The sequence below is a fragment of the Chelonia mydas genome, chromosome 1 (genome assembly GCF_015237465.2).
Source record: "Chelonia mydas isolate rCheMyd1 chromosome 1, rCheMyd1.pri.v2, whole genome shotgun sequence".
Lineage (NCBI taxonomy): Eukaryota > Metazoa > Chordata > Testudines > Cheloniidae > Chelonia > Chelonia mydas.
This window is the reverse complement of record NC_057849.1, coordinates 85,327,715-85,349,367: the sequence shown is the minus strand read 5'-3', so window position 1 is coordinate 85,349,367 and position 21,653 is coordinate 85,327,715. Positions and strand designations below refer to the sequence as shown.

Here is a 21,653-nt window from a genome sequence, read left to right as displayed (position 1 = left end):
TTGTCAAAGGGAATATTGCCCCAAAATGGATAGTTGGGCATGTTTTTTGTTTTATCCTGTCTGAAAACAATATATAAATAGTAAGGTGTATTACCTTATTTTTCTTATATATCTAATAATAATCTAACAACGTGCACCATTCATCTGAAGATCTCAAAACACTTTACAAACACCAATAAATTAAGCTTCATGTCACTCTTATGACGTATTCTCCACATTGTATGAATGAGGAAACTGAGACTTCAGGAACGGCTTCTCTGACATTTTAACTTTTCTCAACTCTCATTGACTCCCCTAGGAGCTAAGGGTGTCCAACACTTACAGGATCAGATCATCTGGTGAATCAGTGCCACAGCAAGTTCAGTGACACTAGTAATTTTTTTTCTTCACCATGTCCTAAACAAGGCTCCACGTCAATTGGAGAAAACCTGTACCTCAAAATATCCATTTTAGTAAAAGGAAGTGGATGGAATATACAATGGGAAATGATCTATTCCTCTTCTTATAGAGAGGTATGTATTTTAAAATGGTGGTTAGTACTTCCCCAGTGCAGGAACACTATCAGCATTACAATATATTCTGTATTACTCATTTCTACTTTTGAATGTCAACAGTTTAAGCAAACAACATATGCATGTTTGCAGCAGCCTGTTCTGGAGTGATATAACCCCTCTGGATGACTTGGCAGAGCTCTGTGCTCCTTTGACTGTTGAAGTGTCAGTCAGCAACTAGATTTCTTTGCAGAAAAGTCCATTTTGAAGTTTACTGGTCTATATGTGAAGACTTTACACATTGTTTGACAGGTGGGGATAGCAGCTCTGTATTTAAGACTGTCCAACACTCTTGATTATAATACTCTGTTTTTGGTTGCTTACAGCTTAGACAAACATAAACTGTCCAGGTAGAATTTTTCTATGTCACGTGTCTGCCTGAGGCTGAAAATTTTTTTTTTGGAGGAAGTTTCACTGAAAACGATTCAGCCGTTTATCAGAATAAGATTAAGGAATAATATCTGTGGTGTACGCATTAAAGAAGTCTTAACAACACTTTTGTTGAAAACCTCTCGCACCTCCATGCTTTAGAGCAAAGGCTTGAAATTTTGCACGGGCATTTCCCTGGTGTCAAGGATGTGCCGTTAAGCAGCCTTATGAAAATGATACCAAGTTATGAGTCTCCAGAGAATACAAGTTTACACATGCTCAGACCAGTTAGAGTTTAGCAGCTTTAAGATGACATCTATGCTGAGAATGCCTTGTCCCTGGGATGCAGGGGCTGAGTAAGATGTTCCCTGCATTTGCTCCTACCAGTTGCAAGTTGGAAAACGCCAGCATTAAGGTTGCCTGTGCAAACTTGATTTGCCCCCCGCCCCTTGGCACCCATTATGATACAGTCTATAATTACATGATTACATATTATTTTTCCCATAAGAACCCTGCCACCTTTAGTGACTGGATAATCATTCATTTGAGACTGGAATCACTTTTGTGTACTTTTTCTTTGTGTCCATGTATTTCTAAACAAGCAGTTAACAAATTGATCATTAAGTTCTTTGCTTGGGTTGACCTTGAACTTTACTTCATACTGACTTCCCAACATAGCCATTGTTTCATCCAGTCTTTAATTTAACTTAGATGCCTTTGTTAATTATTTATTAAATATGTTCATAAATTCATACTAAAAACTATTATCCTGAAATTTAGTGGTTGCAGTCTCCCAGCAAACAGAACCTCCTCTGAAGATGACTTTTGTCATTCAAGTCTTTTCTATGTATGGTAATTTAAGTAGCATTCATTCTTGATAGAGTTTCTCATTTTAATCCTTTACAGAAGCTTGATTTCTTGCAAAAGACGTTAATTTCTATAACTTCAATAGGGTAATGGTAAATTATAACCATAAACCATCATTCCACATTTTAGAGTAAGCCATTCACAAAAAAGGATAAAGGGACATTCCTCCATCACAAATTGAACCAGCATTTGTGGTTAGTAGGCAAATTGTTTCTCAAGCATGGAAAACTAATGCTCTCTGAAGCACAGGGAACAGTGTATGCTTCCTGTATCAGAGGTTCAGAATATAAATGATTAATATACATATTAATCATTAATAAAAACCATTCTGTGAGTGTTGTCATCACAGTACGCTGTGTTCTTCAGCCTCACTTTCTGATATACTGCTGAGGATCTAAAAGAGAATATAAGTGAAAACCATCTGCAATACTGAAAAATAAGAGATAGTAATACAGCATACTTATATATTTCATGTAGGCCTGTTCCCTCTTACTTGGCTGTTCCTGCACAGGAGACAGAATAAGTTTCAGTTTGCTGACTTTCCTTGTTATTCAGTGTGGTAAAAGATTTTCCCCCTCATAGAAAAGACCTGAAATTGTGACTCTGAATCACTTGGGATCTTGGGAAATCCACTGGAAGCAAGGGATTTCTGTTCCAAAAATGCTGCCTGGAGCCCGATCTTCCTTAGCTTCCTGGACAGCATTACTCCTCTAGAAGCCATATTGCCAGGCATTCCCTGGAACCTGCACAAGTTTCTGACTTTGCCTTCAGTAACATGTGAGGCTTTGTACCCCAGGTTTTATGGGAGGAAAATTAAGAAAACTGGTAAAAACAAGCTAGTTCTGCAGTGCTTGACCAGGTATCCATGCCAAACCCTCTCCCAACCTATAGAGCTGGAACCCTTTGCATTGTGGTGAACACAGAGCTCAGGGAGTCTACCCTTATGAACATCCCATTTAGAATCCATGAACACAGGCTCCCCAATGCCTTTGGAAGGAAGCATTTGACCTATAGGCTTGTGAGGGAGCAGAAAAACTGCCATCCAGCACAGCGGGGGTTAAATAAAACCTTTGGGTTCAGCTAACCCTGCCCTGCTATGCCTGCAGCCAATGCCAGGTCTGGAGAAGGGGAGAAAAGAAGGTAACCTGGCTCAGTTGGGGGCTGACTGGCCAGGAGGTAGGAACTCTCTGTCTGCCAGCCCAAAGGGAAAGATCAGTGATTTGCTCGGCAGCGTAGCCACTTGAGGCAAGTAAGGCTTCCCCTGCCAAGGGAAGCCTGCAAATAAGCCCCACCTGTGGGGCTACTGGCCTAGGGCCACACGCCAAACTAAAAAGACTTGTAGGAAGTAGCCCAGGGAACCCAGTCTTGACCCTCCATCGGGTCAGAGACCCATTTCTCCTGTTTAGGGGCTGAACTTCATAGGGTCTGAGCTGGGACCCTGTGGAGAGGGAGGGCCAAGATCTGCCTGCCATTCCCTCTGGCCTTGAAGATGCACTAGGCTGCCTAGCCGTGGAAGACCCTATCACAAAACTATATAAAGAAAACCTTTCCTGTGTCAGATATTGAAATTGCATACTATGAATACATATCAATGGCTAAGATTGTAAAAAGGAGGAATAGCGTGAATGGACTAGTTTCCAGTCCTTTAATGAACTTGAAACCGTACTATTTTGATCCTCCACAAATACCATATCGAACATCAGGCCAGACCTGAAGAAGAGTTTTGTGGGAATAGGTATTTAAGCTACTTGCAGCCTATGGGGGGGAGGGGAACAGCATATGCTGGCATCATAGCTATTGGGACAGCTTCTGAGCTCAGTTTACTCAATGGACATCTGGAGTAACTCAATTGGCTTCAAAAGAATTACTCTGTAGTTACTCAAGATTTACATTATTGTAACTTGGGCTGTCAAGAGAGTAAAATAATTAATTGTGATTAATCGTGAAATTAAAAAAAAATAATCATGATTGTGTGATTAATTGTGCTGTTAAACAATAACAGAATACCATTGATTTAAATATTTTTGGATGTTTTCTACATTTTCAAATATATTTATTTCAATTACAACACAGAATACAAAATATACAGTGCTCACTTTATATTTTATTTTTATTAGAAATATTTGCACTGTAAAAAAACAAAAAAAATAGTATTTGTCAATTCCCCCATTACAAGTACTGTAGTGCAATCTCTTTATCATGAAAGTTGAACATACAAATGTAGAATTATATACAAAAAACTTGCATTCAAAAATAAAACAATGTAAAACTTTAGAGCGTATAAGTCCACTCAGTCCTACTTCTTGTTCAGCCAATTGCTCAGACAAACAAGTTTGTTCACATCTGCAGAAGATAATGCTGCCCGCTTCTTGTTTACAATGTCACCTGAAAGTGAGAACAGTAGTTCACATGGCACTGTCGTAGCCAGTGTCACAAGATATTTACGTGACAGATGTGCTAAAGATTCATATGTCCCTTCATGCTTCGACCACCATTCCAGAGAACATGCATCCATATTGATGATGGGTTCTGCTCGATAATATTCAAAACAATGAGGACCAATGCATGTTCATTTTCATCATCTGAGTCAGCTGCTACCAACAGAAGACTGGTTCTCTTTTTTGGTGGTTCTGTAGTTTCTGCATCAGAGCACACCTCTTTTAAAACATCTGAAAGCATGCTCCACACCTCATCCCTCAGATTTTGGAAAGTACTTCAGATTCTTAAACCTTGGTTTGAGTGCTCTATCTATCCTTAGAAATCTCACATTGGTACCTTCTTTGCATTTTATCAAATCTTCAGTGAAAGTGTTCTTAAAATGAACATGTGCTGGGTCATCATCCGAGACTGCTATAACATGAAATATATGGCTGAATGTGGGCAAAACATAGCAGGAAGCATACAATTCTCCCCCCAAGGAGTTCAGTCACAAATTTAATTAACACATTATTTTTTTAACAAGCATCATCAGCATGAAAACATGTCCTCTGGAATGGTGTCTGAAGCATGAAGGGGCAGCCAAATGTTTAGCATATCTGGCATGTAAATAGCTTGCAATGCCAACTACAAAAGTACCATATGAAAACCTGTTCTCACTTTCAGGTGACATTGTAAATAAGAAACGGGCAGCATTATCTCCCATAAATGTAAACAAACTTGTTTGACTGATCAGTTGTCTGAATAAGAAGTAGGACTGAGTGGACTTGTAGGCTCTAAAGTTTTATACTGTTTTGTTTTTTGAGTGCAGCTATGTAACAAAAAATCTACATTTGTAAGTTTCACTTTCACAGTAAAGAGATTGCACTACAGTACTTGTATGATGTGAATTGAAAAATACTATTTCTTTTGTTTATCATTTTTACAGTGCAAATATTTGTTATCAAAAATAATATAAAGTGAGCACTGTACACATTGTATTATGTGTTGTAATTGAAGTAAATATATTTGAAAATGTAGAAAAACATCCAAAAATATTTAATAAATATCAATTTGGATTCTATTGTTTAACAGTGTGATTAAAACTGTGATTAATCACAATTAATTTTTTGAGTTAATCGTGTGAGTTAACTGTGATTAATCGACAGCCCTAATTGTAACTGATATTTGAATCGGGCTCACTGTATAGCTCCTGTTAGTTAATAAACTATATTTTCTGTATTGGCTATATTATTCTGGAATCTTTGGAGAACAAAGACCTGAGTCACCATGAAATTCATCCAATTTTACACAAAAAAATAACTCATATGAAATTAGTGTGTAGAGCTGGAGTAGCACGAGGGTTATTCATGGCAAGTGGCTCTTTATCTTTTATTTCCATGAAGTATAAGATGGTGAACTGAAAGATAGGATCAACATCCTATCTTCTCATCTGTCCATTCCTCTGGCCAGTAACACAAACACTACTATGTTTCAGATGTAAAGAGAAGTGGTGTTTATTAGAGACAGTTGAACATTTTCCAATGGAGCTTTTTTTGTGGGGGGCTGGGGGATTGGAAAAAATGCCAATTTGGCAAAAGCAGGATATCTCGTGAAAGCACGTTGATTTTTCACTAAATTTCATTTTGAAACAATGGAATGGAACAATGTAAAAAGGTTGACTTCAGAACAAAACAAAAAATAAGATTTTGTTTTGTGCAAAATGTTGTTGGTTTTTGTTCATGTTTTTTCTTTCTGTTTTAGAACAGAAAATAATTCAAAATGGTGGAATTTCATGCAAAACTGACAATCCATTTCCACCCAGCTTGACTAATTATATAGAAGTTTCTCAGATGAATTGTATTTTGAAAGGTTTTACAAGTGAAAGATACTGTTGTGTTTCAAATGATTTATACTCTGGCTCTGAAATCAGTATGCTTTTTCAAGTCTGGAAGGTGAGTCATGGGAAAAGAGAATATATATTTTAACCCAGTTAAAATAATTAAATTATAGTGAATTAATATGTGAATTAATGAGAAATCAAGTCTATTCATTAATGTCACACCGCATAACTACATTAGGCCTCTGGAAAGAAAATGACTGGTGTATAGAATCCTTGATTACTAAATACAATGTCTCAGGAGGAGTGGTGCAAGGTCTTGAGCTTTCCTCTCAGAGCAGATATATTTCTCTTAGTTTTGTGTCTCCAAAATAATGATTCCATTGGCATGGAAATGTGAACAGTGTTAGTATAGGGCCTTCCTCCCGCTGATAATAAGCAAACAACCACCCTCCTACAATTTCTGGGAGTGCACCTGTTGGATTTTCTTTTTATCCTATCGGAAATAAAAAGCCAGCTCTGATATAACTGAAATGCAATGACTTAAACAGGATGAAAGCACAAACTTCCCCATGCTTTTGTCTTTTAGAGATTGGCTATACAATGGTTTGAAACACCAAATGTTTAGGATTCAAAGAGGACAACAAAATACTTAATGATTAAAGACCACATCGTGGACCCCTTACTCTGGCTGATGAGAATCAGTGGGACTCCTTATGTGAGTAGCTGCTCATCATTGTGAGTAAGGAAGGTATTGACAACTTGGCCCTAGCTTCTTTATTAAGATTCTATTGGATATTTATTATCTCTCGAGTTCCTACTAGTTTTTGTCATGTAAACTGATTCATGTCTCTTTCTTTCCTTATTATGTGATTTATCACAAGAAGATGGCAACAGAATTCTAACTGTTCTGTGAATGTATTTTGCTGAACTACTTTGGCCAGCTAAGTATTCTGTGCTATGACCTGCTGGCTGCTTCACCGCTTTTTTTGTCTGCAGCCTCAGATGTGTCAGGGAAGAGTGGAATAGTTAAGGCAATCAAACTATGAAGAGGTCAGATTAGTAGCAGTGCAGTTCTGTGTTGTATATCGATCACGCTGCACAGGCTTTGAGCCTTGCGGGATAGTGAACATTGTCATCACAAGGACAAAAAATGATGCAGTTAGAATTTATTCTGGCAACATATTATGTGGAGGTTGAAACACAGTGCAAATGTTACCACTTCTTATAAACTTGGTAATGTTACCTAGAGCTTCCTCCTGTGATACCTGACCAAGAGATGCTAGCAAAACAAAAAATACTCACAATTTTGTTTGACTAAAATATGTCAAGTGTTTTCTCATGTTAAAAATATTTGCATTCACAAAGCAGCAGAGACTAGATCCACAAAGGGATGTAGGCATTGCAATGCCTGTCTCTTCAGCACCCTGCTATCCAGTGGAATTCACAGCCCTGATATAGGTGTCAGGACCCAATCTCTACACCAGTGGTTCCCAAACTTGTTCCGCCACTTGTGCAGGGAAAGCCCCTGGTGGGCTGGGCCGGTTTGTTTACCTGTCGCATCCACAGGTTCGGCCGATCATGGCTCCCAGTGGCTGCGGTTCACTGCTCCAGGCCAATGGGAGTTGCTTGAAGTGGCGCAGGCCGAGGGACGTACTGGCCGCTGCTTCCAGCAGCTCCTATTGGCCTGGAGCAGCGAACCGCAGTCACTGGGAGCCGCGATTGGCTGGACCTGCGGACGCGGCAGGTAAACAAACTGGTCCGGCCCACCAGGGGCTTTCCCTGCACAAGCGACAGAACAAGTTTGGGAACCGCTGCTCTACACAATTCAGGGAGCGAATTAGACATATGAAAAAGAGATCCTCAGAAGTCAGCAAGCTAAGTGAGAACCTCCTAAATTAGCCTAAGAAATCCCAAGGAGAAGAGTTTGGCTTTGACCCTCCACTTCCCTGGGAAAAAGACACCTCCCTTTGCTCAGAATTCATTCTCCTGGAGTTTCAGAGTGGTAGCCATGTTAGTCTTTATCAGCAAAAACAACGAGGAGTACTTGTGGCACCTTTGTTAATCTCTAAGGTGCCAAAAGTACTCCTCGTTGTTTCTCCTGGAGTTATGCACCTCAGGATCTGTCTCCACTTAAAAGGCTGCAGTGAAAGTTCAGTGAAAATGCTTCCTGGGAGTTCAGAAAAGCAGACTTTGACTCCCTTAGGGAACTGATGGGCAGGATCCCCTGGGAGGCTAATATGACGGGGAAAGGAGTCCAGGAGAGCTGGCTGTATTTTAAAGAAGCCTTATTGAGGGCACAGGAACAAACTGTCCCGATGTGCAGAAAGAATAGCAAATATGGCAGGCGACCAGCTTGGCTTAACAGAGAAATCTTTGGTGAGCTTAAACACAAAAAAGAAGCTTACAAGAAGTGGAAACTTGGACAGATGACTAGGGAGGAGTATAAAAATATTGCTTGAGCACGCAGGGGTGTCATCAGGAAGGCCAAAGCACAACTGGAGTTGCAGCTAGCAAGGGATGTGAAGGGTAACAAGAAGGGTTTCTACAGGTATGTTAGCAACAAGAAGAAGGTCAGGGAAAGTGTGGGACCCTTACTGAATGGGGGAGGCAACACAGTGACAGAGAATGTGGAAAAAGAGAATGTGGTCTTCACAGACAAGGTCAGCTCCCAGATTGCTGCACTGGGCAACACAGTATGGGGTGGAGGTGAGCAGCCCACAATGGTGAAAGAACAGGTTAAGGACTATTTAGAAAAGCTGGACATGCACAAGTCCATTGGGCCAGATCAAATGCATCCGAGGGTACTGAGGGAGTTGGCTGATGTGATTGCAGAGCCATTGGCTATTATCTTTGAAAAGTCATGGCCGATCGGGAGAGTTTCTGAATGATTGGGAAAAGGCAAATATAGTGCCCATCTTTAAAAAAGGGAAGAAAGAGAATCCAGAAAATTACAAACCAGTCAGCCTCACCTCAATCCCTTGAAAAATCATGGAGCAGGTCCTCAAGGAATCCATTTTGAAGCACTTGGAGGAGAGGAAGGTGATCAGGAACAGTCAACATGGATTCACCAAGGGCAAGTCATGCCTGAGCAGCCTGATTGCCTTCTATGATGAGATAACTGGCTCTGTGGATATGGGGAAAGCAGTAGACATGATATATCTTGACTTTAGCAAAGCTTTTGATACTGTCTCCCACAATATTCTTGCCAGGAATTTTAAAAAGTATGGATTAGATGAATGAGCTATAAGGTGGATAGAAAGCTGGCTAGATTGTAGGGCTCAATGGATAGTGATTAACAGCTCAGTGTCTAGAGGGCAGCTGGTGTGCCCCAGGGGTCTGTCCTGGGGCTGCTTTCGATCAACATCTTCATTAATGACCTGGATGTTGGGATGGATTGCACCCTCAGCAAGTGTGCAGATGACACTAAGCTGAGGGAGAGGTAGATATGCTGGAGGGTAGGGATAGGGTCCAGAGTGACCTAGACAAACTGGAGGATTGAGCTAAAAGAAATCTGATGAGGTTCAACAAGGAAAAGTGCAAAGTCCTGTACTTAGGATGGAAGAATCTCATGCACTGCTACAGACTGGGGACCGACTGGCGAAGCAGCAGTTCTACAGAAAAGGATTTGGAGATTACAATAGATGAGAATCCGGATATGAGTGCCCTTGTTGTCAAGAAGGCTAATGGCATACTGGGCTGCATTAATAGGAGCATTGCCAGCAGATTGAGGGAAGTGATTATTCCCCTCTATTTGACACTCAGAGGCCACATCTGGAGTAGTGTGTCCAATTTCGGGCCCCCCTCTACAGAAAGGATGTGGACAAATTGGAGAGAGTCCAGCAGGGGACAACAAAAATGATTAGGGGACTGGGGCACATGACTTATGAGGAGAGGCTGAGGGAACTGGGCTGATTTAGTCTGCAGAAGAGAGGAGTGAGGGGGGATTTGACAGCAGCCTTTAACTACTTGAAGGGGATTTCCAAAGAGGATGAACCTAGGCTGTTCTCAGTGGTGGCAGATGACAGAACAAGGAGAAACGGTTTCAAGTTGCAGTGAGGTCTTGGTTGGATATTAGGAAACACTATTTCACTAGGAGGGTGGTGACCACTGGAATGGGTTACGTAGTGAGGTGGTGGAATCTCCATACTTAGGTGTTTTTTAAAGTCCAGCTTGACAAAGCCCTGGCTGAGTTGATTTAGTTGGGATTGGTCCTGATTTGGGCAGACGGTTGGTCTCTTCCAACCCTAATGTTCTACGATTTTATGATTCTATACCTATGCCAATGGGAGAGTTTCTCCCATCAGCCTAGGAAATCCAATTCCCTGAGAAGCAGTAGCTATGTCGACAGGAGAAGCCCTCAGGTCGGATATGATGGCTACTACATAGACATCAGGGCCATGGCTTTGCCTCCTGTACCACCTTTGTGGTATATTATTACACTACAAGCTGTAAGGTTTTATTTGACAGCCTTGTAGCTACACCAACATAGCTGCTTCAGAGTAAAACCACACTATTGGTGTAAAAAGTGATTTGCCACCAGGGTCATTTATCCAGGGTTAGTGGCACTGGTACAGTGCATTCTATACACAAGTGAAGTGCATCTACACTAGGAGGTTGCACTGGCACACCTATATGTGTGTAGCTACGGCAATGCAACCCACTCCTCCTACCACTACGACCCTGGTGTATACAACACCTGAGTAGGGCTGATTTAAAACTGAAGCCATGATTCTGCACTTTTGTCATACTGCATAGCCCTATTACTATGTGTATAAACCAGTGGTACTTAACATGAGTATGACATGGAGAAATGGGCCACAGTTATCTAGGATTTAAGATTTTGAAAATCCATCTTTACTGTAAGTCCATTGCTTATTAAAACGTTAATATATTAAAATAATTTGAATAAAAATGTAAGCACATGCTGCACACTCACAGCACCAGGTGTATCCAAGAACATTCTAGCTTTTGGTGGGAATTTACATAGGGCTGTGCCCTCTTTACAGTATGCATGTTTCCACTGAGGCTAAATTAACATAATTAAAGATGATGACACAACAGCCCAGATATGTAAATGCAGAATTGTAATAATAATAAAATAGATATGGGAGAAGAAGGACAGCTTTGGCATTAAGGCACTCAAGAAATATGGCTTCATTTCCTGCCTCTGCCACCAATTTCCTGTGTGACAACTGGCAAATCACATTGTCTGTGCCATCTGTAAAATGGATACGTCTGTTTGCTTTGTCCCACCTTTTGTCTGTCTTGCCTCTTCAGGCCCAGGGTTAGTGTGTGTGTATACTGCTCGCAACACAATGGAACCTCTGTCTCAGTGCTGCCATAATCCGCCTTCAGTTACAGGATCCTGACAGCTGCCATTAACGCTCACTTCTGAGCAGCTCCGGGAGAAGAGACTAGCACTTTGTCCTTCATGCCTTGAGAGCAGGTCATTATCACCTCCTTTCCATTTGATCCATATTTATTTATTTACTATCTTATTAATGTTCAGCTCCTCTAGTTGCATTTTGAGCGTTTCTTCGGTGCCTGAGCAATTTTAACAACACCAAGGAGAAGTTGCAAAAGAGGCTTTTTTTTTTTAAAGAAGTGAAGAAGATGCTCTTTAGTTTCCTGGCCCACGTCCCAGTCTGAATTCACCATGCGCCTCAATGTCAGCGACCCCTTGCCCATGTCATTACTCATGGTAATGGGGTTGCCCTTCTGGTACGACACTGGGAGCCTTCCCTGCTTCCCTCCCCAAACCTCCTTTCTCTCTGCTCTGTTCCAGGGGTTTGCTACAGGCTTTCCTCCCTCCTCCCTCCAATTCATTCTGCACCTCTCCAAAGCTGCAGGTTTTTTTTTCCTCAGGAGAAGGGTTCCAGTTCCAATCTGACTACCCCCCTCCCCTTGACATGCACAGGGAGACAAAGTCAGAGCAACTGCCATGAGAAATGAATTAATGAGCCTTAATGTGGCGCCAAGTCTCCTTTCCCTCTCTCCTCCCTCACCCCCCCCCCCATGAAGCTACTAATATATTGCTTCTGATGCTTGTTGTCTCAGTAGCATTTTATTTCCCCCTCCCCGCTTGTTATTTATTGTTCAGACTTCATTTTTGGTCAGTTTCTTTTCCTTCCTCTCTCCCTTCTTCCCTCCCCTTCTAGCTCAACCACTCATATATATGGATATTTAGCCTTTCATATATATATATATATATATATATATATATATATATATATATATATATATATATAACATCCGAAATGGCCACAGCAGTTGTTGCAACTTGTTTATTATCTAATTAAATTAATTTGATAAGATCATCGGTGGTAGGTTGTCTAATTTAGTCGGAAATTGCAGACCGGGAAACCCTGGGACCAAATTAGCATGCAGTAAGGATGACTGGGTGCAGATGGCTTCCTGACTTTTCCTATAAATAGACCTTAAACCCACCAACCCCCCTTCCACCCTCAGTAGATGTTACATTCTGTGCCCTACCAGTACATTGCAAAGTTCACGAATGGAGCCAGCGCATCTGTCCGACTGAAGAGGTGCAAGCTCAGGACTGCCTGCAGACGCAGAAGGGACCCAGCGAATCAGGCTCTGTAGTACTCCCATACAACCTCCTCCGCACGCTATTGCAAGGCGTTTGGGAACAAGGGTTTATGTTTGCACCACCCGAGATGCAACTGGTTATTTGCTTGTAGGCATCTGAACCCCGTCCACATGATGCTGAAACTTTTTTTTTTTTGTCGCCAGACAACAAATTTTCCAAATTTTCCGCTGTGTAATCTATTTTGTCAGAAATCAAAAAAGTAAGCAGGCATCACATTTGCACAGAGAACTTAAATAGCAACCCGAAAAGACGTGGAAGAAGAAAAATAAGATCCAGTGCTGTCGATTTCAAACCCCTTCTTAAAGGAAATTCTATACCCTCCAGAAACAGGTAGATGAATTATCTACTGTGCGGCAAATCACTCCCCCCTCCCACCCCCGGCCCCTTCTCTGTGAACATCTAAATAATACCAAATATATAACACCATCATCCAGGGTTCAACATTCCAAAGGGAACTCCATAAAACCATCAAATCCAGCATGAAACGCTATAGACTGCAGGGGAGGAAGAGATGCATTTAAAATCAAGGTTAAAAATGGCGTGGAGTATAATTACCTCAAATTGCTATTCGCTTGACACCCTGACACTAATTTTATTCAAGGCATTGGGACACAAAATAGAACAAAAGCGCTCTTCCCGGTTGCTAGAGCAGGTGTGTGTGTGTGTGTGTGTGTATCGGGAGGCTAAGGGGGGTGTTAAACTTTCCATCTCAGGAGGAAGAAAGAAAGAAATTAAATAATCAGTTTAGGGGAAAGTGTCTAAATAGATCGACAGCTTTAATGCCAACATCTTTAAGGCTTGCCCTGTACGTGGATTGATTTTTTTTTTCTCCAGCATTCCCTCAGCAGATGGATTTTTGCCACTGCAGCTCAGCAGAGGGTGTCAGATCTTTGAGAGTGCACCAGGTTGGAACGAGCAGAGCCTCTTAGCAACTCTCCCTCCGTGTGTGTGTGTGTGTGTGTGTGTGTGTAACTCAGAAACAGAAGAAGAAGAAAAAGGAAAGAAGAGAGACCGAGGAGGGAAAAGAGAGGAGGGAGAGAGAGAGACTGACAGAGAGAGAGGCGAGGAGAAGAAGAAGGGATCGGAGGAGAGGAGAAATGGACAGCCAAAAAACGCAGCGATTGCAGAATTTTTGCAGCGCCATTGGTTCGGCATCCGGTCCTTAGGCTGGGGCGTGATTTCAGCACCGAGGGGGACTGGACAGCACCCAGAAGGGGACTCCTGGGCACCGAGCAGCGGCGACGACAGCATCAGCAGCAAGGAGCCCGGCTTTGCAACAGAAAAGCAAGGTCAGTCCGAAGCAAAGCCATGCACACAGGCAGCTCTTCTCTACCACCGCTGCACTCCTTGCCTGCTTCTCTCTAACATGCAGTGGCTGCTTATAATTACTAGCATTATTCCTGTTCTAATTAGCGAAGCCGGCCAACAGAGATCTACTTAGCTTTTTCGGGAGGTTTCAGGAGGGGTTGAGGACGGGGATTTTTTCTACTTTTTTTTTTTTTTTGGTGTGTGTGTGTGTGCGGCGTGCCTTGCAGTACGTGCCTGGATAGTTTCTGGATATAATTATTGACTGGTGACTGGGCTGTTGCAGTGTATGTGGGGGGAAGAGAAAGGGATACAGGAGAAAAGAAATCGCCCCCCACCCCAGTCTACCTACCCCCCACGTTTTTTCCCTTTGGTGGTGGTTCGGACATCTCCTCTCTTGAATGAACTGGAATTGGTTTCGGTGTGAGGATGATGGTTGCCGTTACTTTGTGATGAGATCGGGGATGAATTGTTCGGTTTAAAAATGCTGCTTTGGATTCTGTTGCTGGAGACGTCTCTTTGTTTTGCTGCTGGAAACGTTACAGGGGACGTTTGCAAAGAGAAGATCTGTTCCTGCAACGAGATAGAAGGGGATTTGCACGTAGACTGTGAGAAAAAGGGGTTTACCAGCCTGCAACATTTCAGCGCCCCAACTTCCCAGTTTTACCATTTATTCTTGCATGGAAATTCCCTGACTCGACTTTTCCCTAATGAGTTTGCTAACTTTTACAATGCAGTCAGTTTGCACATGGAAAACAACGGTTTGCATGAAATTGTTCCTGGGGCTTTTCTTGGGCTGCAGCTGGTAAAACGTTTGCATATAAACAACAATAAGATAAAATCGTTCAGGAAGCAGACTTTCCTGGGGCTGGACGATCTGGAATATCTCCAGGCAGATTTTAATTTATTAAGGGATATTGACCCGGGAGCATTTAGGGATTTAAACAAGCTGGAGGTGCTGATTTTAAATGACAACCTCATCAGCACCTTACCTGCCAACGTGTTTCAGTATGTGCCGATCACCCACCTCGACCTTCGGGGAAACCGACTTAAAACCTTGCCTTATGAGGAGGTCCTGGAGCAGATCCCAGGCATTGCTGAAATTCTGCTGGAAGATAACCCCTGGGACTGCACTTGTGATCTGCTATCCCTGAAGGAGTGGCTGGAAAACATACCCAAAAACGCTTTGATCGGCAGAGTCATTTGTGAAGCTCCTACTAGGTTGCAGGGCAAAGATTTGAATGAGACCACAGAGCAAGAGCTGTGCAGGAAAAACAGAGTGGATTCTAGTCTAGCTGCTCCCCCTGCCGAAGAGGAAACCTGTGATCCTGGTCCCATTCCAACCCCCTTTAAAATACATGGCAAAGAAGATCCTGCCACTCCCGGATCTGCTCCAAACGGAGGTACAAAGATCCCAGTCAACTGGCAAATCAAGACCCGGCCCACTGCTGCAAGCTCGACAATTAGCGTGAAAAACAAGCTACCGACTAGCATGCCCTGTCCGGAGATTTGTAGCTGCGATCAGATCCCTGGCTCGGGTTTAAAGGTTAATTGCAACGAAAGAAATGTGAGCAGTTTGGTAGCTTTGAAACCCAAGCCGTCCAATGTGCAGGAGCTGTTTCTGAGAGACAACAAAATACATACAATCAGGAAATCCCACTTTCTGGATTACCGGAAACTTAACCTATTGGATTTGGGGAACAATAACATCGCTACTGTGGAGAACAACACCTTCAAGAATCTCTTCGAGCTCAGGTGGCTCTACATGGATAGCAACTACTTGGACACCCTGTCCCGCGAGAAATTCACCGGGCTGCAAAACCTAGAGTATCTGAATGTGGAGTTTAATGAGATCCAGTTGATTCAGCCCGGCACCTTCAATGCAATGCCCAAGCTCCGAGTCCTAATCCTCAACAACAACCTGCTGAGGTCCCTCCCTGTCGATGTGTTCGCCGGGGTCTCGCTTTCCAAGCTGAGTATACACAATAACTATTTCATGTACCTCCCGGTGGCGGGGGTATTGGACCAGCTCACGTCCATCACCCAGATAGATCTGCATGGCAACCCGTGGGACTGTTCGTGCCCGATTGTGCCTTTCAAACAGTGGGCAGAGATGCTGCGCCCCAAGGTGGTCATGAGCGATCTGAGGTGTGAATCCCCAGAGGATTTCTTTAAGGAGGATTTCGAGTCCCTCTCCAACGACGTGATTTGCCCGCAACTCAAAATCTCGCCCACCTTCACTTCCAATCACAAAAACAGCACCGGGTTGGCAGAGACAGGGACTCACGCCAACTCCTACCTAGAGACCAGCCGGGTCTCCATTTCGGTGCTGGTCCCAGGACTCCTGCTGGTGTTTGTCACCTCCGCCTTCACAGTAGTTGGCATGCTCGTGTTCATCCTGAGGAACAGAAAGCGCTCCAAGCGGAGGGACGCCAACTCATCTGCATCTGAAATCAATTCCTTACAGACAGTCTGCGATTCTTCTTACTGGCACAACGGACCCTACAATGCAGATGGAGCCCATAGAGTTTATGACTGTGGCTCTCATTCTCTATCAGACTAAGAGCTGGGGTCGGACAGGGGGAAAACAAAAAAGTAGGAAGCCAATTCAATTTCGCAGCGAGCAACCCAGTGGTTAAAGAATCCCTGATTTGAGCATTGCTGTCTCGTCTGCTAACGTCACTGCTAAATAACGATAAGGGACGGTTCTTAACCTAAACTACCTTCTGTGAAAATAACACACACACACACACACACAAACAAAGCAAAAACTGTGGCGTATTTCAGTGAGCGAAGGCCGGTTTTTTGTTTTTTTTCAACGCACCCTTTAAGGGTAGCCGCACTGAGGCGGTGCTTCGTGCATCTGACTGTGCATTGCCTTAGTTTGCAATGGAAAGCAAGGATCGACTTGGTTAAAGTCTTGCAGGGGTACCATTGTTTTGTGGATTAGCCCCGTGTGGATGGGGGGAGGGGAGGACGGGAGGGATCTGGTCGGTGGCCTCCTCCCCTTGATAACGAAGCAGGAGTGAAACGCTGCACGAAGGCATGAATGTATTTGTAAATAAACGACTGATTAAAACAAACAAACAAAAAGTGCTGCATGGCTCGCATGGATACAACGCACCCCAAGGACGCTCCTCCAGCACACAACTGGAAACAGCGTCTAGTTCACACCACCATCCCTCTTACCTGATAAGTCCCATCGTATCAAACTTTCTATATACAAAATACAGTATAATAATAAAAAAGTGCCATTTCGCCATATTTTGTGTGATCGATAGGCAGTAGATAGAGATCGTACTTTTACTGTGGAAACAAACAAATGTAAAGATTTTATTTAAGACATATTTGCATGGATATGCTCATTGGTTCATTTTCTGAGTTGGGGGAGGGGATTTACTTTGCTGGGTGAAGTTTTCTTTGGTTCGGTTACCGCTTTTTCTTTCTAAATCTACATATTCAACAATGCCTTTCCATCTGAATGTAAAAGTTAGTACCCTTGGTTTCTATTATGGTAACCGTGTAAACATTCAAACAAAAACAAAAACAAAATCCGAGGCAGTTAAGCATGACCAATTAATGTCACTCTAGTGCTCAGGCTGCAAAGTTTAATGGTAGACAATTCTGTGCTGTTGTAAATCTTACTATACCTTGAGGAAATCAGAACTGAGGAAGCAAGTGAAACTTACTAATTCTATTCGAGGATTTTATAATGGCATATTTTTTCAGTATTAAAGTGAAAATGTTTTCAACTCCGGGTCCTTACCATTTTTCCAGCACCAGTTTTTGCAAGTGGGTTATTTGGTTTAGGGGGGAATATTCTGCTGAGTATCTCTCGCTCGCCCTCGCTTTCTCTCTTCCCATCACCTCACTATCCTCGATATAAAAAGATCACGCAGCACTTCTTTTCTGTTTTGTTTTGTAATGCGTCAGTGAATTCCTTTATTACTAGTACAGAGCATCGCTCGCTGCTGCTGCACACACTGCAGATATATTAGGAGTGTTAGTAGAAATTAAATTTAATTGACTCTCCCTACATCGATTTCATTAAGCCAAGTCCAGATTTCACTGGTCAGCATTTCAAACCCATACGCAGCCCCAGTGACTGGCAGTCGTGTCTGCTGCTGGCGGTTTGGCTGGAATATCTGCCGGGAATGGGGAAACTAATTAGCGAAGGGAATTTCCCATCCTTAGCCCCAGTGGCTGCACCTTTTAATATATTAATACTTGAACTAAATACACGTAGGTGATGCTGTCCAACTTCAAACCGATCTCCTTTGATTCCGGCCTCATATCAGGCAGGGTCCCTTAACTAGATGACACAAGGAAAGGTAGAAAGCCGCGGCAAACCAATTGCATCTCAAAGCTGGAGTCCCAGTGGAGATACGAAATAAATCAGTCACGTTGCTTCTGGCTTTCTCCAGGCACAGAATCCTTTTAAAGAGTAAAACACCATAAGGTACTAGCTAAACTTCAAATACTGATTCGGTATGCTTTATAGAAAATGTCCACCTTTGGGATATGCGGTGGGAAAACAGACACACGTATACATCCACACACAGTGCAAGGGATAGCCTGATACCCATTTTACAACGTGGTAGAAGGCCAACCGCTGTTCTAGCACCTCTAAAGAGTGGTAGAGTGTTCTTCTTGACCCAGGATCCTGGTTATGGAAAGATGAGTAGCCTCCTACAAAATATCTGGATGTTTCATTGAAGTTGGTTTGTACAAAGTTTTGGTAATAAAATATTTATTCTTAATACAAACCATTACTTCAGGGACCTTCACTATTTCTGATCACTTCTCCTTTGCTATAGTGATTCTTTTGCCAGAACATGCGGTGTTAGACAAAATGATGCAGTAAAGTCACTAGAGTCATTTGGATGATTTAAAAAAGGTTAAAAGGTGTTTAAATGTGAGTTCTTACGGCCTCCTTAGAACACCATCAGCTTCAGTTAACAGAAGATGCAGCAGGCCTTTCTGCATAATGTGGGGTTGTCCTAGAATCAGTGGTATCTTGTTACCTTCCAAATAATTTCACTTGAGATTCAGTCAGAAAATCTAAAAGGCAAAGAAAATGTTCAATTGACATTCAAGCCCTTACATTTTGAAAGGGTAATGCATTTAACCCCAACCTGAGATTAATGTATTGGTGCTAATTTAAGAATTGTAGAATTTTTTAATGAACTAGCTATTAACCAATATATAATGAAGACCACCAGGGTGCTTTTTAAAAAAAGTATAAATGTACAGAAATAATAATATAAAATAGCTGATGCACAGGTATATTAAATGACTATACATAGCTCACATATATGATTAAAATTTATCACATGTTTATTCATTTTTATAAAGTATAATTTCCTTGATAATAGTTATTATATAAGACACATACATAATACAAATGGAGCCACCAATGTTATTAGTTTATATTTATTTCATAGACTCTTGTTTTCTAACTTTTAGAAGAGCTGTATAACTCTAGAAGTCATATGTGGCATGTGATGTATGTTGCTTCCAGCTGAATCACTCTTCAGTTCATCAAAAAAAAAGAGATTTCAGCAGGACCAGATGGAAAAAGAGGAAAGACGTAGATCTCGTGTTTAGTCCTGTAGCTTAAAACAGAGTATTTTCTGTCTACTATGAAGCTAAGAATAGTCTAGAACTTAATCTGTTGCCATAGAAATGTGTATTTGTATATATGGTAACCTTTTTCTTCCTTATTTAGCAGAAAGATGAATGAAGTTATCTAGTAGAAAGATGGTAATGTAGTGAATGGATGGTATGTATTTTTTTAGTATGTCTGTGCTATTGGAACTTCCCTGCACAGATGCGTGTATTTATATTCCTTTGTTAATTTTTACCTGTAGTGACAAGGTATTTTGTCACTTTAGTTCCATTAATTTGATAATGGAATGTTTCATATGCAGCTTGTAAGCTTGGGGAATAGCGGCTCAACTTCCGTAGGAGCTGAATCAGATCCTATGTGAGAAAGGAGAAAAGGCCTAGGCTGCTAGTCCATAGTAGGGTAAAACTCCCACTGACCTTAAAGGGTGGGATTTTTAAAAGTGCTTAACATAGGACTAATTGTGCCCCCACTGAAGTAAATGATAAAACATTCATTATCTACAATGGGAGCAAAGTTAGTCCAGTGTTGAGTGCTTTTGAAAACCCCACTCCAAGTGTCTAGTGAGATTCCAGGTATCTAGAGAAGATTTGATAGACTTCATATGTACAACAGTTTTTTCTGTATCATGTCTTCTGAAAGCTCTTAGATAAGCAGACATCTCTTTATGGTTTGATCCATGACAATGCAAGGTGTAGAGGTTTAATTATAATATTTACCTCAGTTAGTATTTCGTTCGTTTGGGGTCTATTTTTATTCGAGTATGATCCACATCCCTATAGTTTTAAATTATTGAGATCAGCAGATTGCTTGTATTCATGCTGAAACAGAGTTGTGTAAATATAATGGACCAGATTTTCTGCCCCAGCTCCATTCCCTTTGCATCATTCCTGCTGCACAATTGGTGTGGAAAGCCACCAGTATCTCCACAGCTGTTGATTCTCCTGGTGTAAGGAAGCCTCCAGGGGATGTAGCAATTGCTCACTGGCTCCTGTACCAGCTTCCCTGCAGCTCTCATTTTAGGGGTGTGTCGCACTCCAGCAATCTCCAGTTGGCATATGGTCCCTTGAACATCACTATAATCCTTTTAAACTACTCTAAACTGGGCTGGGGCTAGCTCCAGGGCCAGTGCAGTTCAAAGCCACCTCTCTGATGAGCCCCACTTTTTCCTGTACCAAGTTGATCTTGACCCAATAGAGAATGTGAGCCAATGTGGAGGCATTGTAATATAATACACATAATATAATATAATCTATAAATGACTAAGTCTAGCAAATTAGGGATCATTATCTGATCATTCAGCTAGTGATACAGTGCTTTCATTGGTAATTTACTGTTAACTCAAAATAGAAGCTAGTATTTAGCTCAATTGTTCAACAGCTTGAGGAACTGCCATCACATTACTTCATTATTGCAGGGAAAAATTGTGTGGTGAGTTCAGTAGCACCACTATCAATAGGACACATTGGCATTGCTGTTCTGTGGTTAATTACCTTGCCAGTTGACATTGCATAGGACTGAGTGGCTTCAACTACCTGACAAAGATATTGAGCGTTTGCACATATTGATTTGAATATATTCTTCTGATATAAAATATAGGAGCCGATCCTTCAAGTGTTCACAGTGCAGAATTCCCAGAAGAGCAAATGGGAGTTCCATGTGTGGAGCACTTGCTGGATCAAATTGGCAATTGCTGGTGGAGAAAAGAGCAGAAATATACAGCACAATTCTATGATATGCTGAGCCTCTTGAAAGGGGCAGAGTGCAGCCACCTCCCATTGGATTCGGTGGGACTGATAGATCTCAGCACCTTCCAGTCTTTGGCCTATATCTTAAGCACTAGGTTCCATTCCCCCCCCCCCCCCCCTTATAAATTGTTAATGGGCCTGATTGTGCAATTCTATCTCAGTCCCATTAAAGTCAGAGAACAAATCCTGTGAGTTGTTATTGAGCACTCGCAACTCAAATTGATTTCCATTGAGGTTACTTTTGTTCAGCAGCACCTCCCAGGCTTTGGCCTAGTGGGAGCTGTGCCTGGATAAGGACTGTAGTACTTGGCTCACTGTT

The 21,653-nt window shown here is 42.0% G+C and overlaps 2 protein-coding genes across 2 annotated transcripts; both read left to right on the top strand.

Annotated features, from left to right (window-relative positions):
* Window positions 1-13,940: 13,940 nt before the first annotated feature.
* On the top strand, window positions 13,941-17,717 carry LOC102940602 (SLIT and NTRK-like protein 1). Its single transcript, XM_007060447.4, has one exon. The coding sequence runs from the start codon at window positions 14,445-14,447 to the stop codon at window positions 16,521-16,523; it is 2,079 nt and encodes a 692-aa protein (XP_007060509.1). The 5' UTR covers window positions 13,941-14,444; the 3' UTR covers window positions 16,524-17,717.
* On the top strand, window positions 14,445-16,523 carry LOC122465706 (SLIT and NTRK-like protein 1). The gene has a single exon (XM_043545993.1). The coding sequence runs from the start codon at window positions 14,445-14,447 to the stop codon at window positions 16,521-16,523; it is 2,079 nt and encodes a 692-aa protein (XP_043401928.1).
* Window positions 17,718-21,653: the final 3,936 nt, after the last annotated feature.